The following is a 20,558-nucleotide window of genomic DNA, read 5'->3' on the forward strand; positions in this document are numbered from 1 at the left end:
TTTGCTAGTAGCTATGAATTGCATATGTGCTTTAGCTGCCTCTGTGAACAGCGTGTTATCTGTCTCTGGTCACACTGAGAGGTACGTGCACAGTGTAGGCTGTGCTGTTCAGGGTTGCTGAGCACCTGCCAGTGGTCAATGGAGCATCACTCTGGTATGGGGCACCAGGAGCAGCAGTGCCTGCTTGGGTCTAAGGGGCTTTAACACAGAGCAGCAGGAGGAAATGCTGGAAACCGTGGCAGCAAGGCAAAACAAGGGATGAAAAAATATGTATGCATACATATAAGAATGGTATTTGAGGGCTGTTTTGGTGTGCTGGTGTGTGCTGGGTGAGCAGGGCTCCAGCTATTGTGACTCTCATCTCTTCCTCCGAGGCGCTGTGCTGCTGGGCTATAAATCCGTTATCGGCCCATCTGCAGCATTGTTCAGTCCAGTGTACGTGGCCTGCGCCTCGTCCCCCAGCATGCTTGGCCCCGCTGCCTTCTCCCGCCCACGTTGATGCTTTCACCAGCCGTGCTCACTGCAGCTTGGAAGCCTTTTCCCAGCCCTCCCGCTGAAGCCCACTGGAAATAAATCACTCTGTTACCCCCATCCCCACACTACAAACCGCCTCGAATGTCACTGTCCCATTACCTACTGGGCTGCCAGACTTCATGCCAGCCTTCTTCCTGCCTGTTTGCATCCTGCTATTCCCTTCCTTAGCCTCCCTGCTTTGTGCTCACCCTTCTTTCCCATCTCCTTCTCTGTCCTCCATTCCCACTAGCTCTCATCATTACAAACTGAAGCAAACTCATCCCCAAGGCACCACCAGCATCGTTTCCAAGTGAATCTGATTTATATAGAAGTCAGCAGTGCCTACAGAGATTAATTTATGTCTACCACTGCACATCACAATTTCACCTACTCGCACAATAGCATAGGTTGGTTAACTTATGACTGGTTAAAGCTGGAAGGGACCTGTGGGTCCATCCGGTGCCATACAGAGGGGCAGGACCACCTCCTTTAATCTCCTTTAGGCAGTGCTTTGCCTAATGCATCCCAGGACACCCTGTCAGCAGCCTTTCAAGGTCCCCCTGGATGGCAGTGCGGCCCCATCACAGCAGTGACACTCACTGCAGTCACAGCTCTGCTCGCTGCTGTCCCACTGCAGCACGCCAAGCAGTGCCTCGGTGCCACCACACAGACCGTGCCCTGCACAAGCTGTTTTTCTTGGGAGCCCTGGACCTGCCAGCAGTGCATGGCAATGTGTGAAAACACCCTACGCCAACAGCGCAGCCTGACTCTGTTCGATGAAGCGGTCCTTGTCGCGGAGGCTCGATGCCTGCTCTTTCACATGCTTGGCTCAGCAGGGGATTTATTCAGGGAAACAGTTGGAGCATGCAGCATCAGCATCTCATTAGTGTCAAAGACAATATCATCTCGTTTAAGACTAAAAAGAGGGCTTAGTTTTCCCCATATAACTTTATTGTGAGGGCTTAGGAAGCCACAACGCAGCTGAGTTTAGATTCATTATGTTAAAAGCCCCCAAACAGGTCCCGACACACAGCAGTTGGGAAGGATGGGCTCACAGCAAAGAGCTCCGCTTTCCTCCCCGCCTCTGCACTGCCTAACAGAATTCCTGTCAGGGAACAGGCTGCAGGGCCCTCTCCAATTTCAGTTTGAACCGGTCAGAGCAGACAGACCACAGAGCTCCAGATGCAGCCCCTGGCAGCTGGGAACAGCTCATACTATAGAATCCTGAACAGAATCTGCGCTCCGCACATCCCTTGGGAAGCCCACCAACCTTCCTCCTTTCCATAGCCAGACTATCCCATACAGCGCTGCCAAGCATCGGCCTAGCTGTGAGACTGCTGCCAGCTTGGATGGCACCCAACAGACAGGGCACCGTGTGTCTGCATCCAAACACTGCCATCCTTCCCCGTCTTCTGCTGCGATGCCATCAGGCCCCGGCCCAGGAACGGCCTTGGCTTCCTCCTCAAGGACCAGAATGAGGTGAGGGAAGCGCCGGCAATAAAGCAAGCTTCCAAGCTTCCCACACCCTACAAAATTTCCTTCCCACTCAAGTAAGCATTTGCACGTACATCAGCTACTAAATTTAGGGTGAAGCTTTTAGCCATATGTGAGAGCTTCTCATGAAAGCCACAAACACCGTGAGGCGCTCAGTGTATTTCCAGTGGGACTCAGCACTCAGCCCCGGTCCCTGATGGGCACCCATAAAACTATCAGCTACCACTTGAAAGCTAATGTACAGCTTTGGTGCCCCATGCTATCTACTGACAGATTTACACAAGTCTGGCACATAGATTTATTGCTTCTGGTTTATGTACTAAGGAGCAATAAACTCTTCTGAGAACTTAACTCCGTACCATTCCAGGTCTTTTCAGCTTCAAGGGAAAAGCGCGTATGTTTCTACCACATCCTTCAGTATTTACTCCGGCACATTCCCAGTGTAAGAAGAATAAACCCAAGGAGTGATGATCAAGCACAGAATTATCACTTCATGCATTTTATTGAGTCTATTTAAATTTGCATTATGACATCTTACATAGGGAACAAACTCCTCCTAAATATTAGCTATCGAATCTGATCGAACTGTTGTCTGATGACCTCAGAGTACCATTTGGTACTAAACAAGTCGAGTATAAACAGATGTAAAGCACTGTACAAAACAGCAACCAAAATAAATCAAATTTAAAAAAGAGAAAAAAAGAAAACTCTTACATTCTCAGTTGAATTCAGGGCTTCCCAACCAACAGCTTTACAGCAGAGTGAGATTCAGGAAGGGAGCTCGGGTATTTCAGCTGAAGGATCAAAACCACATAAAATAAGCGAAACAAATCCAAAAGTATGCTTCCCTGTAAGAGGAAAAAACAAAAAGGATGCCTCAAGAAGAGGTTGGGAAGCCCTGCTTTAACAGATGCAAATTTCTTTTTTTAACACAACACAACTTTAATGTACTTTGGGTAAGCTATCATCAATCTTCACCCTCTTTCATTCCTCTCTAGTCAAGAACAAACAAACAGCCTGGTGCGTGCAGTGATTGGAAATGCTTCTGAATTTGTTATAAATTCCCTTATCGTGGCTCTGAGCCAACTCTCATCCAAAGCGAGCAGGCAGATGCCCATAACAACGGTGCACCTCATCAGCTCCAAACATCATTACATTCCTCATCATGCAACCCAAGTCCCCACAGGAGGAGAAAATGAGACATCAGGCAGCACGAACATACGCAGTAGGGTAACAGAAAGGTTCTCAAGTCAAAGGTAAGGCTGCAGCTCAAGCCAATTGGATGGACCTCTGTGTTGGGGTGTGACAGTGAAGGCGATGCTGGGAGACTCAGAAAACATCACACTGCTAATAGTCACAGCCATGGTCAGCCCTGCCAGCCCTCCTCTCATCTTCCAGCTAGATTCTCTGATTAGACACCATGCGGAACCTCCCCATTGTGTAGGCAACCATCACAAGATAAACATCCACTGCAATTAGACGGGGAAACAGTCCTCTGGCCCGACGTATTTGCATAATCCAGCTAACTGACAGGAAACGGGAATGACAGTCATTACGGCCCATTGTGTCAACATTAGTGGGAAATACATTAGTTTGCAAGTTGACACAATGGACAATTATGGCTCCTTCAAAACTGGTAGAGTATCACGTTAGTGCAGCTGCTGTGCACGCACATTAATACTTCCTACTAAAAGTCTTTAAACGTTTAACGAGTAATTTCTATGCATGCGGTTGCTACAGTAATGAAACTGTGTTTAAAACAAGTCAATTGACTGCCTGCAAGTTCTTTGCAAAAAAAAAAGCCCAAACGTCTTGCAGGTAATTAAAAAGTGCACGTGTAAAAGGGAAATCTAACAAACACCAGGAACGAGTCTTTACAGCCTTTGAATAGATAAAGACCTGATTGAAAGGAAAAAGGAAAGCACCCACAGCTCCTTATCGGTTCGCAATTTGAGCTGAACTATCAGACACACCCTGAAGTTAAAAGTGCCGTGTGTTCTTTTAGGTTTTGGCCTTGTGGCTGCTTTCACAGCACGGAGGTCCTGCAGACACAGCGCTGTCCCCGAAGAAAGGAACTCAGCTCACCCACCAGCCAGACAGGTACTCACATCTGCAGCGTGGGCGGCTCGTTGCTTGCAAACACCACCGTAACTACTGAGGCAGCTGATAACAGGGAATCCCCCTCCAAAATTAAGCAAAAGCCTTCAGTGGAAAAGCAACCATGCTGCTCTAAGGGACGAACTGGCTTTATCATGGCTCTGCAGAAGGCTGAGAGGCTCCCACAAGGTGGCACTAGGAACCAGGCGGCTGATGCAGCGGGGCTGCCTCTGCTCTATTTCTTTCAGGCATCTTAAAGTCGCCCAAATGGCCATTTTGGCCCTTCATACGGTTGTAACTACGAGGCAAGATGCTGCATTCCACCTGCAATACCACGTGTTAACTGAGGGAAGCAATGGGTACAAACAGCCAATGCCAAAATAACTTTGAAGCTGTAGAATAGGTTAATTGGGAGCCTTTTCAATTATAGCAATTGATGTTTCATTAGCGACCAAAACGTAAATATTGACTTTTCCTATCTGCAATGCAACCTGAGAAGTAGAGAAATTAAATCACCTCAAGGTATTAGGGTAAAATGCAGCACTGGGGAACTTCTCACAAAACTCAGCCCTACGACTGTGGTGCAGAACACGGGGGGTTTCTGGTACAGCAGAAAGGCATTCATGAACACTGAGCTTCCAGATGCAGCTCTGAGTAGAGGGGATATTACTCTTCCCCAGAACTGCTGCAGAGACTGACAGATAAGTCAGTAACACTGAGCTCTTGGTTGTACCAGCAATTTAATTCTTGCCAACTCTTCCAAGTGTTGGGCGACTAGCCCCCAGCACTCGGTATCAGAAAAGGCATATAAAACACTAATGTTCAAGGGCTTCTTAATGGAGGTTAAATTCTCAGGACCAGAGGGGATGATTTCAATCAGACATTGGAGGAAATTATTTACTGAGAGGATGGTGAGGCACTGGTAAAAGCTGCCCAGAGAGCTGTGTGTGCACCACCCCTGGCCAGGCTGGATGGGAGCCCTGGGCTGGTGAGGAGCAACCAGCCCATGGCAGGGGATTGGGACTGGATGATCTTTGTGGTCTCTTCCAATCCAAGCCATTTTACGACAAATTATTTATTCCTGGTACCATTTGGGAAACCTCCAACATTTTATTAGTTGCTATCGTTACAGAAAGATAAAATGTTAAGGCATGCCACTATTAAGCTATAACAAAACTGTAATGGTGAGTCTTCCGAAGGATACAGTTACTGGAAACTCAGAACATGAAAAAGAAAGCTATGTATGTTGAATGACACGCATCACAGCCGTGCCTTGCGTTAATTAGCACTAGTGGGCTCCTTACTTTCTGGTCACCATTCTTAGACCTCAGAAATACACGCCAGATTCTCAAAAACTAAAACAGCATTCATGCAGAGAAGTGTTTTTTCCCTTCTAATTCAAGACTCCATTAAGTCAATAAAGCTACTGGCAACTGATAGCACACATTTGCTATGCGAATGCTACCGGAGGAAATTCAGAAGCGTTATTTTGTTGAGGAAGATTTGGCATCAAATGTATTACCCACATTCATAAGAGTCCAGCACCTGAAATTAATATTGAACTTCCAACGTTACAGTGATGCATATCAGAGGGGAAAAAAACAGTAAGGACATGAGCTTATTTATTCTGTAAAAAAGGAAAAGAAATAATGACACCACATGTATTCCCTCTGCCATGATGGTGTGTCCCAACAGGAGGAAAGCGAGCTCATAGTCAGGGTTTCCCACTAAGCCAAACGCCACGAAATGCACACACACACAAAAAAATACTGGAATTCTGGGACGCTGTGAAATCCTTAACTAGCTGATGAGACATTAAAATGGCTTAGAGCAGAGACTATATTTTATGCATCCACCACTGTAACACACCAAAAAATGTATTTTAATCAGGAAAAAAAAAAAAAAAGGTAGGCCAACTTTGGTTTTGTCATCTGAGGAGAAAGCAACATTTCCCATATAGCCAGCAAGAGCAGTTCATATCCCTTTCGAACTATGCCCTGAAGATCAAAAATATACTGCTTTTTTTGGTGCAGATATAGGCTAGAAAAAACAGTCACTAGAGAATAAAACAGAAATGGCTCATTGAAGAGGAGTGACAGCTCCCCGACACAATGATAGCTGAGGTACACAATCCCTGACTGGGTGTGGATGGTAGGACCTTTGAGTCCAGCTGGTCCTATCCCTGCTCTTGCAGGGCCACCACATCCAGGAGGAAATACATTTTCCAATTCTCTATTTCTATACACCACATACATACTTTTAAATTTAAGATTTCAGTCTTTTCAATAGGAGTATGAGGGTGTTGTTTTGTTTGCTTTTAAATGTATTGCCAATCTTAACATTAAATATACTCCAGCAATCGGTTATAGTTTTCATATTTAATCTAGCACTCTAATAATGAGTCTCTTTTCCAGTTCATAATTATTCCTTTGCAGAACTTGAGTCAGGCTAAGAACAGTGGATACACATCAGCATGTTCACTAAATAGATCCAGAGATTACTTAATATTGTTCAAGCTGGTGTGGGGAAAAAAAACCCAATCTATCAGTATTTGTCTGCTGAAGAATTACACAGGGTCACCTCAAAATTTCAAGGAAAAATACAAAAATAGGGCAAACGTCACCAAAAGAGCTGGTGCACATTGGTTTGTATTATTACATATTAGCAACCACACAAAGAAATAACCAACCATTAGAACAGTTTCTAATTTTTATCATCTTTTTGGGTTGCATTACTGAGCCAAAACACTGCAGTTATAAACATTCCGCTTCAATTTTTAAAGGCAATTAAGTGTCCAATTCAACTGCTTTTATATTACAGTAGTTGTTCACATGAATAGTACAGATATGCACTGCTCTTGACAGGTACACAGTTATAAAAGCAGCTCTCCTGTATTTAGTTTGCTCTCTCTGTGGTGGGTTTTGTATGAAAAGCATTCTCAATTTCTAAGCGTGGTACAATTTTAATTCTTAATGCGTTAATACAACAGTGCATTGGAAAAGTACTGAGCTTCTACAAAAAAGCTTTACAATTTTAAAACAGATTTTTCTTTTTTATTTAAACAAGCATAGGCAATTCTTATATTTCCACAACAAGATAAATATCCCAATTAAGCTAACAGCTCATCCTACAGCGTGCCATAGTGATGGGGAAAGGGCTAACATTAGTGTTATTTACACAGACACGTCCAATATTAACCCAGTATGAAAATTAAAACTATTTTCAAGTACACAATTAAATTCAGGTTACTTTTTCAGTCAGTTGGATTTCTTGCAAAAATTCCTCTATGACTCTTGCGCATTTAGCTGGGATGACTTCCCAGAAAGACTACTCATAAGCACAATGTTGAGGACAAAACGTTTATTGGACTGGAGGAGGAAGGGGATAGAACTTATTACCCTTCATAAAGAAAGAAGTATTTTTAAGTGAGTAGATGTCTTTGGACAAATGAAATTCATCACATGAACCAACTAGATCTTGAAAACCCTAACAAATTTTTCCAACTTTAAAAGCTTGGATTCAGAGAAAATTCTTTCATGAGGGAAGATTCACTCCAAGTAATTACTATACATTGAGTTACCACTCAAAAAGTGGCCATAAAGGAAGTGACTTCTTTGCCCATCACTATTACACTAGCTGCTTAGCCATAAATTCAGATCTCATTTAGACAACACTCTCTCTGTTACCAGAAGCTAAGACTGCCCTGCGACAAATGGGACAAGTGGAATTTTCCGATAACCAGCGATCGATGCAGTGGACGTGATACTCGTGAGAACAAGGCAATTTACGAAGCTTGTTTCCTTCCGTGTACTCTGTAATACACACACTACATGTTTTCAGAGCATCACTCTCACCGAAATTCCTCATTGCTAGGTTGTCAATTTGTTCTTTGGTGAGTCCTCTTGGTTGGTCATCATCATCTTCATTTAGTAGGAAAAACTGTGCTAGGCTAAGGAATGGTAGAGAACCACTTTCTTCAAATGTGACCGATCCTCTCGTATTCCGACCTTCCCGTCTGGCACCAGATGTTGAACCACCTTCATTACTACCTTCAAACACTTCCCCTGAGCTAACATCTGTATTTTCATTGCTTGAACTACCACCTCCTCCGTTCTGCGGCTCAGAAGCATCCACGTTCTGATTTGGAGTTGGGCCACTAGCATCTGCGTCGCTATCGCTATACATAAAGTAACTCAGCTCTCCAAAGCCTGTCATTATCTGCCTTAGCATAGTCTGAATTGCGACTGATGTAGTCTCACTTAAGCCTGTATTTAAGATCCTACGAATTGGAATCCTAATGGTACTGACATAAGTTCTCACTCCAGCCCGTTCTGAACGTGAAAACGTACGCCTAAACCCTCCCCGTTCGCTTTCGTAAGTGACCGTGTTGTTGGGAGTCTGGGACCGAGACCGAGTTCTGTTGGCTATGCTGTCCCTTTGCCGATACTCTCCTGGACGAACTCTTCTCACCTGGAGGTCGAGTACTATGGTAGGAGGCCTCTGTCCAGGAGCTGCAGACTCACCGGCACCATTAGTTTCTGAAGAACCTGCTGCTTGAGGAACAGGTCTTGTTTCAGGGGCTGAAAACAGAACTGCATTTTCGCTAGGAATCTCAGTCCCCACTGCATGCTGCCTTAACGTCACATGCTGCCTAGTTCTAGAGCTTCCCTCAGCTTCATTCACTGCAGAATGGTCAAACGTTTGAGATGATGTATTGTGATGAGACCTGCGAGGAGCCTCACTCACTGGATTAATAGGTGACCTACTTCTATCAGTCCTAGCCCGTGTTCTCCGCTGTTCTGGGCTCCTACTTCTCGCTCTCCTCTGCCCTCTAGGAGAAGCTTCCTCAGTTAACTCTTCTGAAGTGCTCCTTTCTGATCCAGGCTGCCTTACAGATGGTGATTCAGACCTTGGAATTTCAGAGTCACTTTGGCTGTTTTCCAAATCCTCCCCACCGGAAGGCTCTACAGATGGCTCATTCTCAGTTTCCGGATTTGTGTTCCCATTATTACGGTTGACATTTATTTCCAAACTGAATCTGAAGTCACCACTATTTGGGTTAGTCCGGCTCACAGCTCTCCAAGATTGGTTTCCTCGCTGCCCACTTCGTGTTGTATTTCCGGTCTGTCGGACTGAATTAAGCCAGTCTATTATAGAATCTCCATTTGAAACATCTTCTGTGGACTCCGCACCTGTAAAAAAAGACAAGGAACTACCAAAATTAGAGCACTGAGCTAATTCTGAAGTGATCTTTTCCAAGAAAATAACTGCTTATAGTTTAAAATGCGACTGTCTAGAAGCACTTAACACTATCCAATGTAACTGCGACTTCATAAATAGCATTACAATTCTTATCTACCAGAGCTCTGGTAAAGAAGCAGGAGTGGACTTTTTTTCTAATACATACAGACAGGCTGCAGTCATCACACGGCAGCCAAATCAAAGTAATACATTATTTATCGTAAATAAATGGAGAGCTGTATTTCAGGTGTCACATCAATGTTCTGTGTTTTTCTTTCCAAACAACTAAGCAATATAGTGACTGCTAAGCAGAGAAATATGTTTGTCCTGAGTCTTTATTTGAAGAATAGTTTTATAGCAACCCATCTTGTTAAAGAATGAACCCCAGCAGCAAACTCCAAGAATCCTCCACCAACCTCTTTAGGGAGGCGATGAAAAAAGCAATAGAGCACCCTTGGAAGGGAAGAACGATGAACAAAAACACAAAAATTGACAGAAAACATCCCAGAAGGGAGCAGAAGTTAAGAAGGAAAACAATCTAAAAAGCAGATAAGAACCCTGGATGAAATTTTAGCTTGCTGCAAGTAACAGAGGTGTTATGGGTGAAATCTGTCCCAAAATGATCTTCGTAGCAGATATCAGACATAACGTTCATTTAGTTTTGAAACAAAGCTCACCTTGCACCTGCCTAGGCTTAACTTGTTCCACTCCTGCACTCAAGTTAAGGTCCGTATCGGATGCTAAAGTTAAGAGTTTTCACAAATACTGTATATACCTCTATTCTCATCACTGTTTTGCTGTGGCGGACCTTCTTTAACTTGGTGCAGCCTTCTCAGCAACTCTTCTTCAGTAATTTCACCTTAGAAAAATAAGCAAAATTTTCCAAAAATATTTCCAACTCATATGTATGGCAAGCATTATCAAAGTTTCTAAAGAAGGTACAAGCCACTGTTTTTGTTTTAATTAAATTCTGTCATAATGAGACTGACAAGCAAGTAGTTATAAGGGGAATTCAAACACTTCAGCACCACTGTCCCAAATAAGTTGCTGAGGCTGAAGGATCTAACAGTTTCAAACCTACTCAAAGAAGACAGATGGGCCTTCTGGTACTGTACTGCAACCACTACAACTCATCAGCATTCTTTTTTTCCATCCTAAACCAATTAAATGACTACCCAGAGTACTGAAAATAAATCAACCAAACAACAAAAAAAACACCACACAAGCACAAAAAGAAGTCTGAATTAGTTTTAAATTATAACTGGCTTCAATTAGGCATCACTCTATAAAGAGCCAGTTTAATAAGTCAATTGAAAACAGACATAAGAACACCCTTGCAGAATCTTGTACCAGATTAATTAGCCTAGTTATGAACTTATAACATCAGCAGGAAATTTTCACACATGCTTAAAGGTGATTACTGTTCTATCAAAGTAGACTAAGCAGCCATAACTGGGTCAGTTCTGGATGTTCCCATCAAGAGGTATGAACACTAGACCTCCATACCTGCTGAATCCACACCATCCCAAATCCCTCACTGCCAGTCAGTGCCCTCTATTTTGAGGGCACACAAACTGGCAGGAAGCTACTCCCTAACATGGAATGCAACTGCAGCACATGAACTAAATGGATGAAAGAGATTAAAAACAGAAAAAAAACCAAATCACTTCCAAGTAAATGTAGTAAGATGTACATACACAAGCATTACATACCTGGTGTTCCTAGCAAGTTGTTGTCTCTCATAAGTCTGTAGTCCTCTTCACTCAGGTTGTTTACAAACTGATAGAAAGCTTCTTCTCGATCTAAGCGATCTAGCTGACTCTGACGTTGTGCTTCTGATTGATCAATATTTCCTTTATCACTAGAATCTGAGCTTTCCATCTTGGCAAATGGAATAATGTCTAAAAAATAATTTAAAAAAAAAATCATCCTTAATGAACTTAATGAAACGGAGCACAATATTTAGACATGACTAACTGGTAATACATTATTCACCTTTAAATTCTGAGGAGAAAGACTTTGCTAATGAAGTTTCAGTTAAGTTGCAATATAACAAAATGAAATATTTCCCCGCTTTGAGTACAAACAACAGCCATCATTACCAACACTCAAAAAATGTTACAAGTACAAACACAAGACACGTTATCAGCTTACTAGCTGCCTACAACTGTCTGCTCTTTACCCTAAGATATTCCTGCTACTACAACTACCTAAAAGAGCACAAAAGTTCCTGCTGTGCCACAAAGCAGCACAGTACAAGGTACAAGCCATCCATGCTTATGCGCTCTAGCTCTAAAAGGACACAGAATTAAACACTTATCACTTTTTCCTGCTTTGCACCATAGCAAAGAAAACAGGAAACAATCAAGTTTGCTGACAACTACGAGACACTCTTCAAAATCCAAGTCAGTTTTAAACAGAATGGTTGGATTATTTCAGATTCAAATGAGTCTGAAGATGCTACAGAACACTGTACATGTAAAAAGAAAAAGAAAAACCCACAACAAAAAAGGCTATTAGTTTCCTCCCACCCGAAAAAAACAAATAAAGTAAAAGGGAAGAGGGAATGGGTTGTACAATCAGCTCTGTGGTTCCGTGTCAAGAGAATTTGCTTGCAAGTTCCAGTCAGTAGTTGGTGAATTTCTGATGTTAATAACAAAACAAATTGCAGGACAAAGCTTCAATGTGTATATACACGTCATAACTTATGCTACAAAGAACTTTTTCTTTCACTCTCATCTGCTCCTCTTATTTTCGTTTTTATGAGATCTTCAATGATGTCTCAAAACAAAAAAGTAATCCATGAACACGATGCCTGTATTTGATCAAAATTAAAACACCTGCAAGCGCAGGAGACATTCTGGCACTGGTTGCACCATGCAAATACATCAAATGAAGCTAAAATAACTAGTTTCTTTAATCATTATAGCTTGCTATTCACAACATTAAGAATTTTCCTGTACAACTGGTAGAATCTGGTTACCCAGAGAGGTGATTAACACGCTAATCCTCTGCATGCTAAAAAGCTCGGTAATAATATTCCCTATTAAAAAATGTTCCTTTCATTCAAACCATGTTTCATGTGACACAAAAATACCGGAAGAATAAAGCTTTTTGCTTCTTACTGCAAAACATCCAACACTTAGACATCTGTCTAATGCAAAAAGTAACTTCTATTGTACGTCAGCACAGCTGTACTGACTGCCCACAGCTAACACTAGTGCTTCTCCACAGAAGACAAGCACCATGGAATCTCCAAGAGTAGTTTATTTCCACTGCTATAGTGAAAATTAAAGTGCCCTGGTATCTCCCCGGTGTGGAACAGTACAAAATTCCATAGGATAGGCCATCCCACTATTACAGGCTTCCAGATGAGGAAATAGTTACTCCAATCCCGTCTCAAATTAAGGTGTTAACATTAAAACTTGCTTTCAGGTTAGTCACAGTAAGGCACAAATGTCTTGACTGCCCACCGTTACAGGCGTGGAAAGTTACTGCTTTTTAGCCCATTTAATTTCTGCCATTTTTATTATTATTATTTATCTATTTTTAAATCAATAAGCAGCAGCAACCACTTGGCTTACTAGCGTTTCAAATGGCAGCCTACCAGCTGTCTCCGATTTCCTACATCCCTGGTACAATCTGAAGAGTTGCATGTGATGCACTGTCAAACACACTGATAAATGAAGCCATTCACAGGGGAAGTTGCACAACAGTTCCAGCAGGTAGATTCAGCTCAGACTGGCCTGTTATGAAATCTGTACGCCCTTCAGATCTCAGACACATACTTCTAACGAGGACAGCTGGCTTGAAACTCAAACAGCTTTTTACAAGCTTTCTGTAGCAGAATTATGACCCCAACTAACCTCAAGACATTTTCATCCTCAAGATAATATCAGAAATGCAAAGCTGCTTTTTACACGAATCACCTGAACACTGAGTAGAATGAGAGACTTGAACCCAAAAGAAAACCCAGAAAGATGCATTAGTATTAGGAATCTGGATTACAGCTTTAACTACCATTGCCCCCTCGCCTCCCCCTTTTATTTTTTATTTGTTAAAGGAGATGACAACAAAGCAAAGACCACAAAACAGAAAAAGAAGGGAATGCAAAAACCTACTAAGGGATAAGAGAAGCAAAAAGCTGTTTATAAAATATTTCCCTCAAAATAGCTGCTACCTTGATATTTACCCAGCTTAAAACACAACGCGCTCTTCACAAAGACTGCAACATTAACATATTTGTAAGTATTACACTAATTCAACAAGCAGGTTTTAAAAGAGTACAGTACATATGCAAAGTATGGCATTTGTACTCCCTATGCTTTGAAACTTCCCTTTAGACTGCAAAATCTAATGCTCACAGGCACTCTGGCTATACAATACCCACTTGATACAAAGACTTTGCCTGCTCTATTTCAGAAAACAAAGTGAATGCTATTCTTGGTCAGGGAAAAAAGTGTCAAGACAGGTTATATTGGGAAAAATACTCTTTACCACTGTGTGTACTTCAACAGCTGACCTTAAGGGAATGTTAATAATACAAAGTCTTATCTGGTTCCAGGTCTGCACCCCTTTCTTCCTCCCTCAGTTCTCATCTTCCTTCTTAAACTGTAAGATCAGCTGTTGGCTGAGATTAAAAAAATATCATTGCCAAGAAAACAGCCTTAGAGCTGAGGATCTTGATAATCAGTTCCATCTGCAGTAGGGCTACATCCACTAGTGACATACTCACTGTACCTTCCAAATGTGAGCCAGCAAAACAGAGCACACCAGCCCAATGAACCCCAGTTCTACACCATTTCACTTCAACGTCCTCTAAATACTATGAATCTCTACAGGATGTTTACATGGACAAAAACAGGTGGGGCAGAAATATATGCAACAACACTCTTCCATTCTTATCATTGATAGCAAACTGGCCAATATTCTAACTAGAGTTCTGACATTAAAACCAGTACAAGAGAAACAGGATCTCTGCTCTGAGGCTTCTACTACTTTCTCTCCTCACTGTGGGCTCTGTCCATTTCAAGCCTCATCTCCTACACCACTGCAGAGCCTTCCACTACCAGATAGAACATACTCAACCATTCCAAGGTCTGCAGGTCACACTTCCTTCAGCAGGATCTCCATAGTGGTAGCACGTATCGCTCCACTCCTATTTGAATATGGTGGAGCCTCACAGAATCAACTGGATTCTGCTCTCAGCTTACACACCACAGAACGTTACAACTGGCTTAAGGAAGTTGACTACAGCAACATAGAGTAACCTGACAAAGGAGAATCTGCAGGTATGCTATTAAGTCACAGAAGAACGACCAGCATTTGATTATCTAATAAGCAGGTGTGCTTCAACTCTTGCTTCTCTTTCTTCTAGTGGTTTCATTCTTATTTAAGTGAAGAGCCAGTATTTCCTCCTTTAATGCTCTCCCTTGTCAGCACTAAGTTTACAAAGGGTGGGGAAGGTCACATCTGTGAGTAGGAAGTTCAGGCCTGTTATTTATTGCTAACTGTAGCTGAGATATCCAGTAATGAAAATCTCTTCACAGGAAAGAGGAAAAATCACCTAAAGTTCACCCCAAACAAGATAACATATTGAGCCACATCTAAAATAAACAGGGGTTTATAATTAAAAAACCAAACAAACACATTCTTTTGCAGGTAAATACTCTTTGGACAGGAATGATTTAAGAATCCAGGTGTTCCTTAATACAAAGTTACCATTCTAAATACCTGAAGGTACAGCAGGCAGTATTGAAGTGCTTGAGTTGTCCATTTACTTTCAGCAGTAACACTATCTCCATATTGCTTAGCATTCAGGGACCACACAGTTCTTCCCAGAAAACCAAAAGTCAGTGATTAATCACTATATCTACTCCCACGAATTGCAGGGTTCTAAGAAAACACAGTACCTTAAACCTGAAGCCTTCATTAGGATTTATGACTTATTTTGAGAAGAGCGGCAATTAATTAAACTGCACAAGCAAATCAGAAACTCACAAGATAGCTGCACAAAGATCTCCCCCGCAACGTTCCCCATCTAGGTGCTACCAGTATTTCAGCATTACGTGAGCATCTGTAGTGCCCCATATGTTAAACGTTTCCTGACTAACCTCATGTTCCAGCAACGCAATTAATACCTTTGTACACACAAGAAGGATGATGGCAATATGAATAAACATCTCGTAGACGTGCTCAGCAAAAGGCTAATTTCTCATTTATGATTCATAGCCTCATCTTAATTAGGTACTTCAACCAGCAGAGCACCTTGCCTACCTACATCCAGTCTGAAGTAATTATCAAAGCCTTTGACTCAAAGAAGCAACTCAGTAGTGGGAGCTAGGAATACTTTTCATTTTGATCTTAGCTTGTTTCTGGTTAACTATTTTTTCCCCAGTTTCACTGAAGATACCTCAAGGACATTTTAGCACCACATAAGAAGAGCAACCCAGCTGTCTGTTGAAAACACTTTCTGTGAACTCTGACTCCAGCAGCCCTAACATACCACCACGTTTGGCAGGACCAGCCTCAGACACAAGTCTCCCATTCCATTTCTCAAATGACACAGGAACAGAGCTATAACGAGCAGTTCTGGTACTCCAGGTTCTTCAAGCAAAAACAGAACCAGCTTCACATGCAGTATCAACTCCCCTCTGCCTTCCTCAGTCCAAGTACTAGGTTTTCCTAGAAGAAGAAGAAATAGTTTCCATGCTAGTCAGTACCTGATTTCTCAATATATAAAACCAGCAAAAAGACATTAACTGGAACATCTTAAATATTTCATCACTCGAGACTACAAATTCAGAAGTATAAGCAAGAACTGTCAGTAAATCCTATTTATTAATGAAAAAAGATACCATAAAACACTAGAATCAAACAGCTATTTGCGTTATACAAGGAGCTTCGTTGCATCAAGATTTTCGCTTTTTTTGTGCAGCTACACAAGTCTTTTGTGAAGAGACTGAAGGCTACAGTAGCATAAGTACAATTAACTTGTTATCATTTCTAACATGTAGATTAGGAACAAACTCTTCAAGATTTCAAAGCTGCATCATGAATTTCGCCCACACTTTTTTTCCTACTACTCTTGCTTGCTACAGATACTCTGATGCTCTATTCAATTATCAGACTTCTTACTGAACTTATTCTTACTGAACAAATTCTAAGCACTCAAGATCTCCCTCTTTGCCTCCAAAATCACTATGGAGCACACACCACTTTCTGACAGCTGAAAGGAAACATCTTCTATGACCACTATACAACTTAAATACCAGCTTATATGGAATATTAAACATGGATTCGGATATTTCATCACTCCATTGTGTTTCAAAGCAAAGCCCATGAAGCAAAACGTCATTCAGAACATACATTTTAAATGACTGAAAGCAAATGAACCATTTTACAGAACAGTTGCTGAAAATACTAACAATGAAGACATTTTGACAGAACAGACTGGTATGAAGGAATGAGACACTTGGCTTCTCACTGTGTAAGTGCCCACTGTCCCCGCTTCAAATATATCTAGAACACATAGCAATTCATTACAGGTTTCTATTGTTACCTTCCATACAGAAGGGTGGAGCTTTGCAATTTCAGAACACTGATCTCATGGGAATGAAGGCGAAGCTCTGAATATAAGACAAGGATTGTCAAAATCAGGTACTTCCCATTTTATAACCTAGACTTATTAGAACAGCATTCTTCACACGCACACACACAAAAAAAATCAAAATAAAATTAATATAGTATTGCTTCTATGCTCAGACAGAGGTGATATCACCTCAGAGAAAGCTAAGCACACTCACGTTACTGACTTTCCAGTACTGGAAGAAGTCTCATGGAACTTCTCTTTCCCTGAGTAGTGATATTCCATATTCCTGCTAGATCAGCGGGCAGGAGAGCGAGGCTGGAGCTCCAGGGAAGTAATACTCTGCATGAAAGTAACTGGTGCTGACGCTGAAAGACAGCAGTGTAAACAGGACTGACAGCTAAGGAAGTTGTAGCCACAGAACTGATGCCCATCACACAGTGTTTTGATTTCTGAGGAAAGAGAACTTCTGTTTACTGAAAGCACAAAACCAATGATCATCCACTGGAAAAGCCAGCTCTACATTTACTCTCACCTTCTCACAGAACTGCTAATACAGCTTCTACTAAAAGGCCAAAACAACAATGACAGATTCACTACAAATACAGCCCACATAGGAAACCCAGTGCACGCAGTTGTTGCTGTTCTTGTCAAGCACTCGAGGAACTTAGAACACCAAAGTAACTTGTTAAAACTTCACTAAACTGGACTCAAATACAATCTATGGGCTGAAGTAAATGTCATTAAATTATGGCTGTAAAAAGTACAAAAGTACAATACTCCTACTGCAACTATAAGAATTCTACCAAGATGAAGAAACTTACTTTGAAACAATTCCATAGGGATGGGGAATACAGAAATAAAGGAGCCAAGTACATTAATACATGAGTGTTTTTAAAAACACTTCCATTTAAGGATCACATTACTCTAAAAATACTGATACAGGAAAGAGACATGTAATGAAGACCAGAAACTTGCAACACTGCTTTCCAGTACACCTTGGTATGTTCATGGACTCAGTAATATGGAAAATAAATTTGATACTGCTGGCAATGACTACAAGCTTGAAAAAATGCTTGTGGTTTCTCACTGACAAAACATTGATGCAGCCAGAATTGCTGATGAGCAGAATACTGTAACTGTTACATTTAGTGGTCCAACGTAACCAACATCTCTTAATCCTATGATGCGCGTTGTGCCGCCCCTTGTTAGCAGCAGAAGTGACAAGACTGCAAACTATAATTAGTTTCATTCTCAAATGGTAAACTTGGAGAGGGAATGCAGTTTTTTTTAAATGGTAGTTGGTCATTCCAGCAAAACCAAGCATTAAACTCTCAGTTTTGATGATTAACTGTCTAATGGGCAGCCAAATGTGCTTTTTTTCCCCCTAAAAACACTTGTCAAGTCACTGCAATTAACATTATGGAACTGAGTAGTACTGGAACTTCCCTATTGTTTTCATGACAACTTACAACTTGAAAACAACCAATATTGTCAACACAGACAGGAGAAATATATCATACATGCAACTGCCCTACTGTATACAGTCCCAACTGAACCCTTGTTTACAGGCTCCTCACAACTATCACCTCAAAAAAAGCAGATACACAAACAAGAGCATTCAATTAAAAAAGTGTATTTGTGCTGTGAAATCTTGTGTCCGACTCCTATTACACACTAAAATCAAAACAAATAACGAACCTCAAAACGTCCGTATTCTACAACTTGATATTGCTCCTCCATTAAGGCTGACAATGGAAAATAAAGTGATGTATATATAGCATAACACTTGACAACAGTTTTGAAATACAGTAAACAGAAACTCCAAATGTCTGTAGACAGCATTAAAAAAGGAAGGAAAAATGTGTACAGGAAGCAAGGTAACAATAAATATTACATGACTAAGTGAAGTGAAGCGGATAAGACACCAACAGCAATCACAACAGCTTTTAACGGGTCACACAAAGATCACGACCCTCCCAAAAGGCACAACGGGATCAAGAATTACTTCTGTTCACCTCCAACAGGGCTCCTGCCTTAACGCAAGGAACTTAACCTGCAAACACAGACCTGAAGAGCCGAGAATCTTCAAGCAGGCCCTAAGCAGCACAAGGCCTGGGGCAGTGGCCGTGATACTCCACCTCACCCAAAAAGAACCTTTTCCAACCCTGATCCCCCCCTCCCTCCGCCCACTCAACTGTCCAGCGGTGGTGGAGCCCCAATGACCCTCCTCTATCACGCACCACAAGCGAAGGCGGAGAAATCCCCAGTGCTTTGGGGCCCTGTTGATCCGGAGCAGCAGGGCACAGCCTCAGGCACAGCGCCATCACGGCCCCCGGCTCCAGCACGGACCCGCTCCACCTCAAACGGCTGCGGCCCGCCGAGCCCCGCTGGAACCCGAGACCGTCCTGCCCGGTTGAGCCCGCTGAGCAGATCCACACCGCGGGGCTCAGGAGCCCGAGTCCCCCCGGCCGCCCCCATCTCCGGGCGGAGGCCGCCGCCGCCTCCCCTGGGCCTGGGCCTCTCCCTTCCCAGTGCCATCTTGAACGTCCGCGTCCAGGCCTTCGCACTCACCGCCCGCCGCCGTCTCCTCAGCTGTCACTCCGCTGCTCTCTCCGGTCCTCAGCGGGCTCGGTGCCGGCTCGCCGCGCTCCGTCCGTCCCTAAGCAGCCGCAGCGTCTCCCTGCCTTCCCTCTCAGGCGGCCATTTTCTGCTCCATTGTTACCAAGGAACGGGGGCCCGGAAGCGGCAGCCGACAGCGGAAGTAAAGGAACGGGCCTGTGCGCACGCGCAGACGGAGCCTCCGGGGCGGGGGTGGGGGACGCGCACCAACGAGAGGAGAGTGGAGCACCGCCGAGATGGGTAGAGCGGCTCCAGCGCTGTGCTGAGGGGAGGGGCGCCGCCATTTTGAAGAGGGGCAAAGGCGAAGGGGATGGGGCTGATGGTGTGTGTGGGGGTGAAGGGGGGCTGGACCACCTCTCTGTTTGCAGCCCCCAGGGCTCAGCATAGCCCCCGAGTGATGATGTTGGCGTGAAGGAGTGGTATGGCCCATGTGTGTACCAAGAGCCATGGGGGCCATTTCGTGTTACCTCAAGGTACTCACCTGGGTCGTGGTGAGTGAAGGTGTCAGCAAAGAGACTGGAAATGGCCAGTGTTTCCCAGCTCTTAAGGGAAAAATGGTCAGCAAAGCTGTTGTTGACAACATTCACCCTCCTTGCCTTGCTAGCAGGATTTCCTTCTCACGCTGGCTTACACTACATTGTTGTGTGCTGAAGATGAGTCATGCTGCAGAAAAGCCAGATGTTCCTATTTGACAGTGTAAGCTTAAATTAAGCGTTACACGTCCACAGTTCTGTAAGCCTGCTTGTAGGTTAAATGTCACTGTAGTTCTGCTCTCAATAAAACTCTACTTGTGTTACCTGTAGGGTCAGTGCGTCTCCTTTGTGGCAGGTTGGTAGAGGAGCAGGATCAGGAATCAATCAGGGCAGAGAGAAAAACACAAACAAACTGACTGAAAAGATAGAGAGGTAGGAGAGAGAAAACCACAAGCTTGGTTTTGAACCCAAGGGGGATGGGATGCTGAGTACTGGCTTAAGGAGAAGAAAAAGTTAAAGCTTTGCAGAGG

At 42.9% G+C, this 20,558-nt stretch overlaps 1 protein-coding gene across 5 annotated transcripts; it reads right to left on the reverse strand.

Moving 5' to 3' along the window:
- Nucleotides 1–2,490: 2,490 nt before the first annotated feature.
- RLIM (ring finger protein, LIM domain interacting) lies at nucleotides 2,491–19,669 on the reverse strand. Of its 5 annotated transcripts, none has more exons than XM_015860563.3 (4): nucleotides 19,508–19,669; nucleotides 11,058–11,246; nucleotides 10,121–10,204; nucleotides 2,491–9,296 (listed from the first exon to the last, which is right to left on the reverse strand). In XM_015860563.3, exons 2-4 carry the CDS (start codon nucleotides 11,224–11,226, stop codon nucleotides 7,768–7,770), a joined length of 1,782 nt encoding a protein of 593 aa, XP_015716049.1. In that variant the 5' UTR covers nucleotides 11,227–11,246; nucleotides 19,508–19,669; the 3' UTR covers nucleotides 2,491–7,767. The 5 variants fall into 5 exon arrangements, with proteins under 5 accessions (XP_015716049.1, XP_085400881.1, XP_085400880.1 ...); XM_085544755.1 differs by lacking the exon at nucleotides 19,508–19,669 and adding an exon at nucleotides 17,151–18,277; XM_085544754.1 differs by lacking the exon at nucleotides 19,508–19,669 and adding an exon at nucleotides 15,851–16,043.
- Nucleotides 19,670–20,558: the final 889 nt, after the last annotated feature.

The sequence above is a fragment of the Coturnix japonica genome, chromosome 4 (genome assembly GCF_054131305.1).
Source record: "Coturnix japonica strain WE chromosome 4, WE-NBRP24, whole genome shotgun sequence".
NCBI classification, from domain to species: domain Eukaryota; kingdom Metazoa; phylum Chordata; class Aves; order Galliformes; family Phasianidae; genus Coturnix; species Coturnix japonica.

What these genes read in the sequence shown, in the direction of transcription:
- RLIM (XM_015860563.3), bottom strand. Translation starts at nt 11,226, where the DNA reads ATGGAAAGCTCAGATTCTAGTGATAAAGGAAATATTGATCAATCAGAA. An exon ending in CAACTTGCTAGGAACACCAG is followed by an intron (nt 10,205 to 11,057) that starts GTATGTAATGCT and finishes TATTTTTCTAAG; the next exon opens with GTGAAATTACTGAAGAAGAG. An exon ending in AAACAGTGATGAGAATAGAG is followed by an intron (nt 9,297 to 10,120) that starts GTATATACAGTA and finishes CTTTTTTTACAG; the next exon opens with GTGCGGAGTCCACAGAAGAT.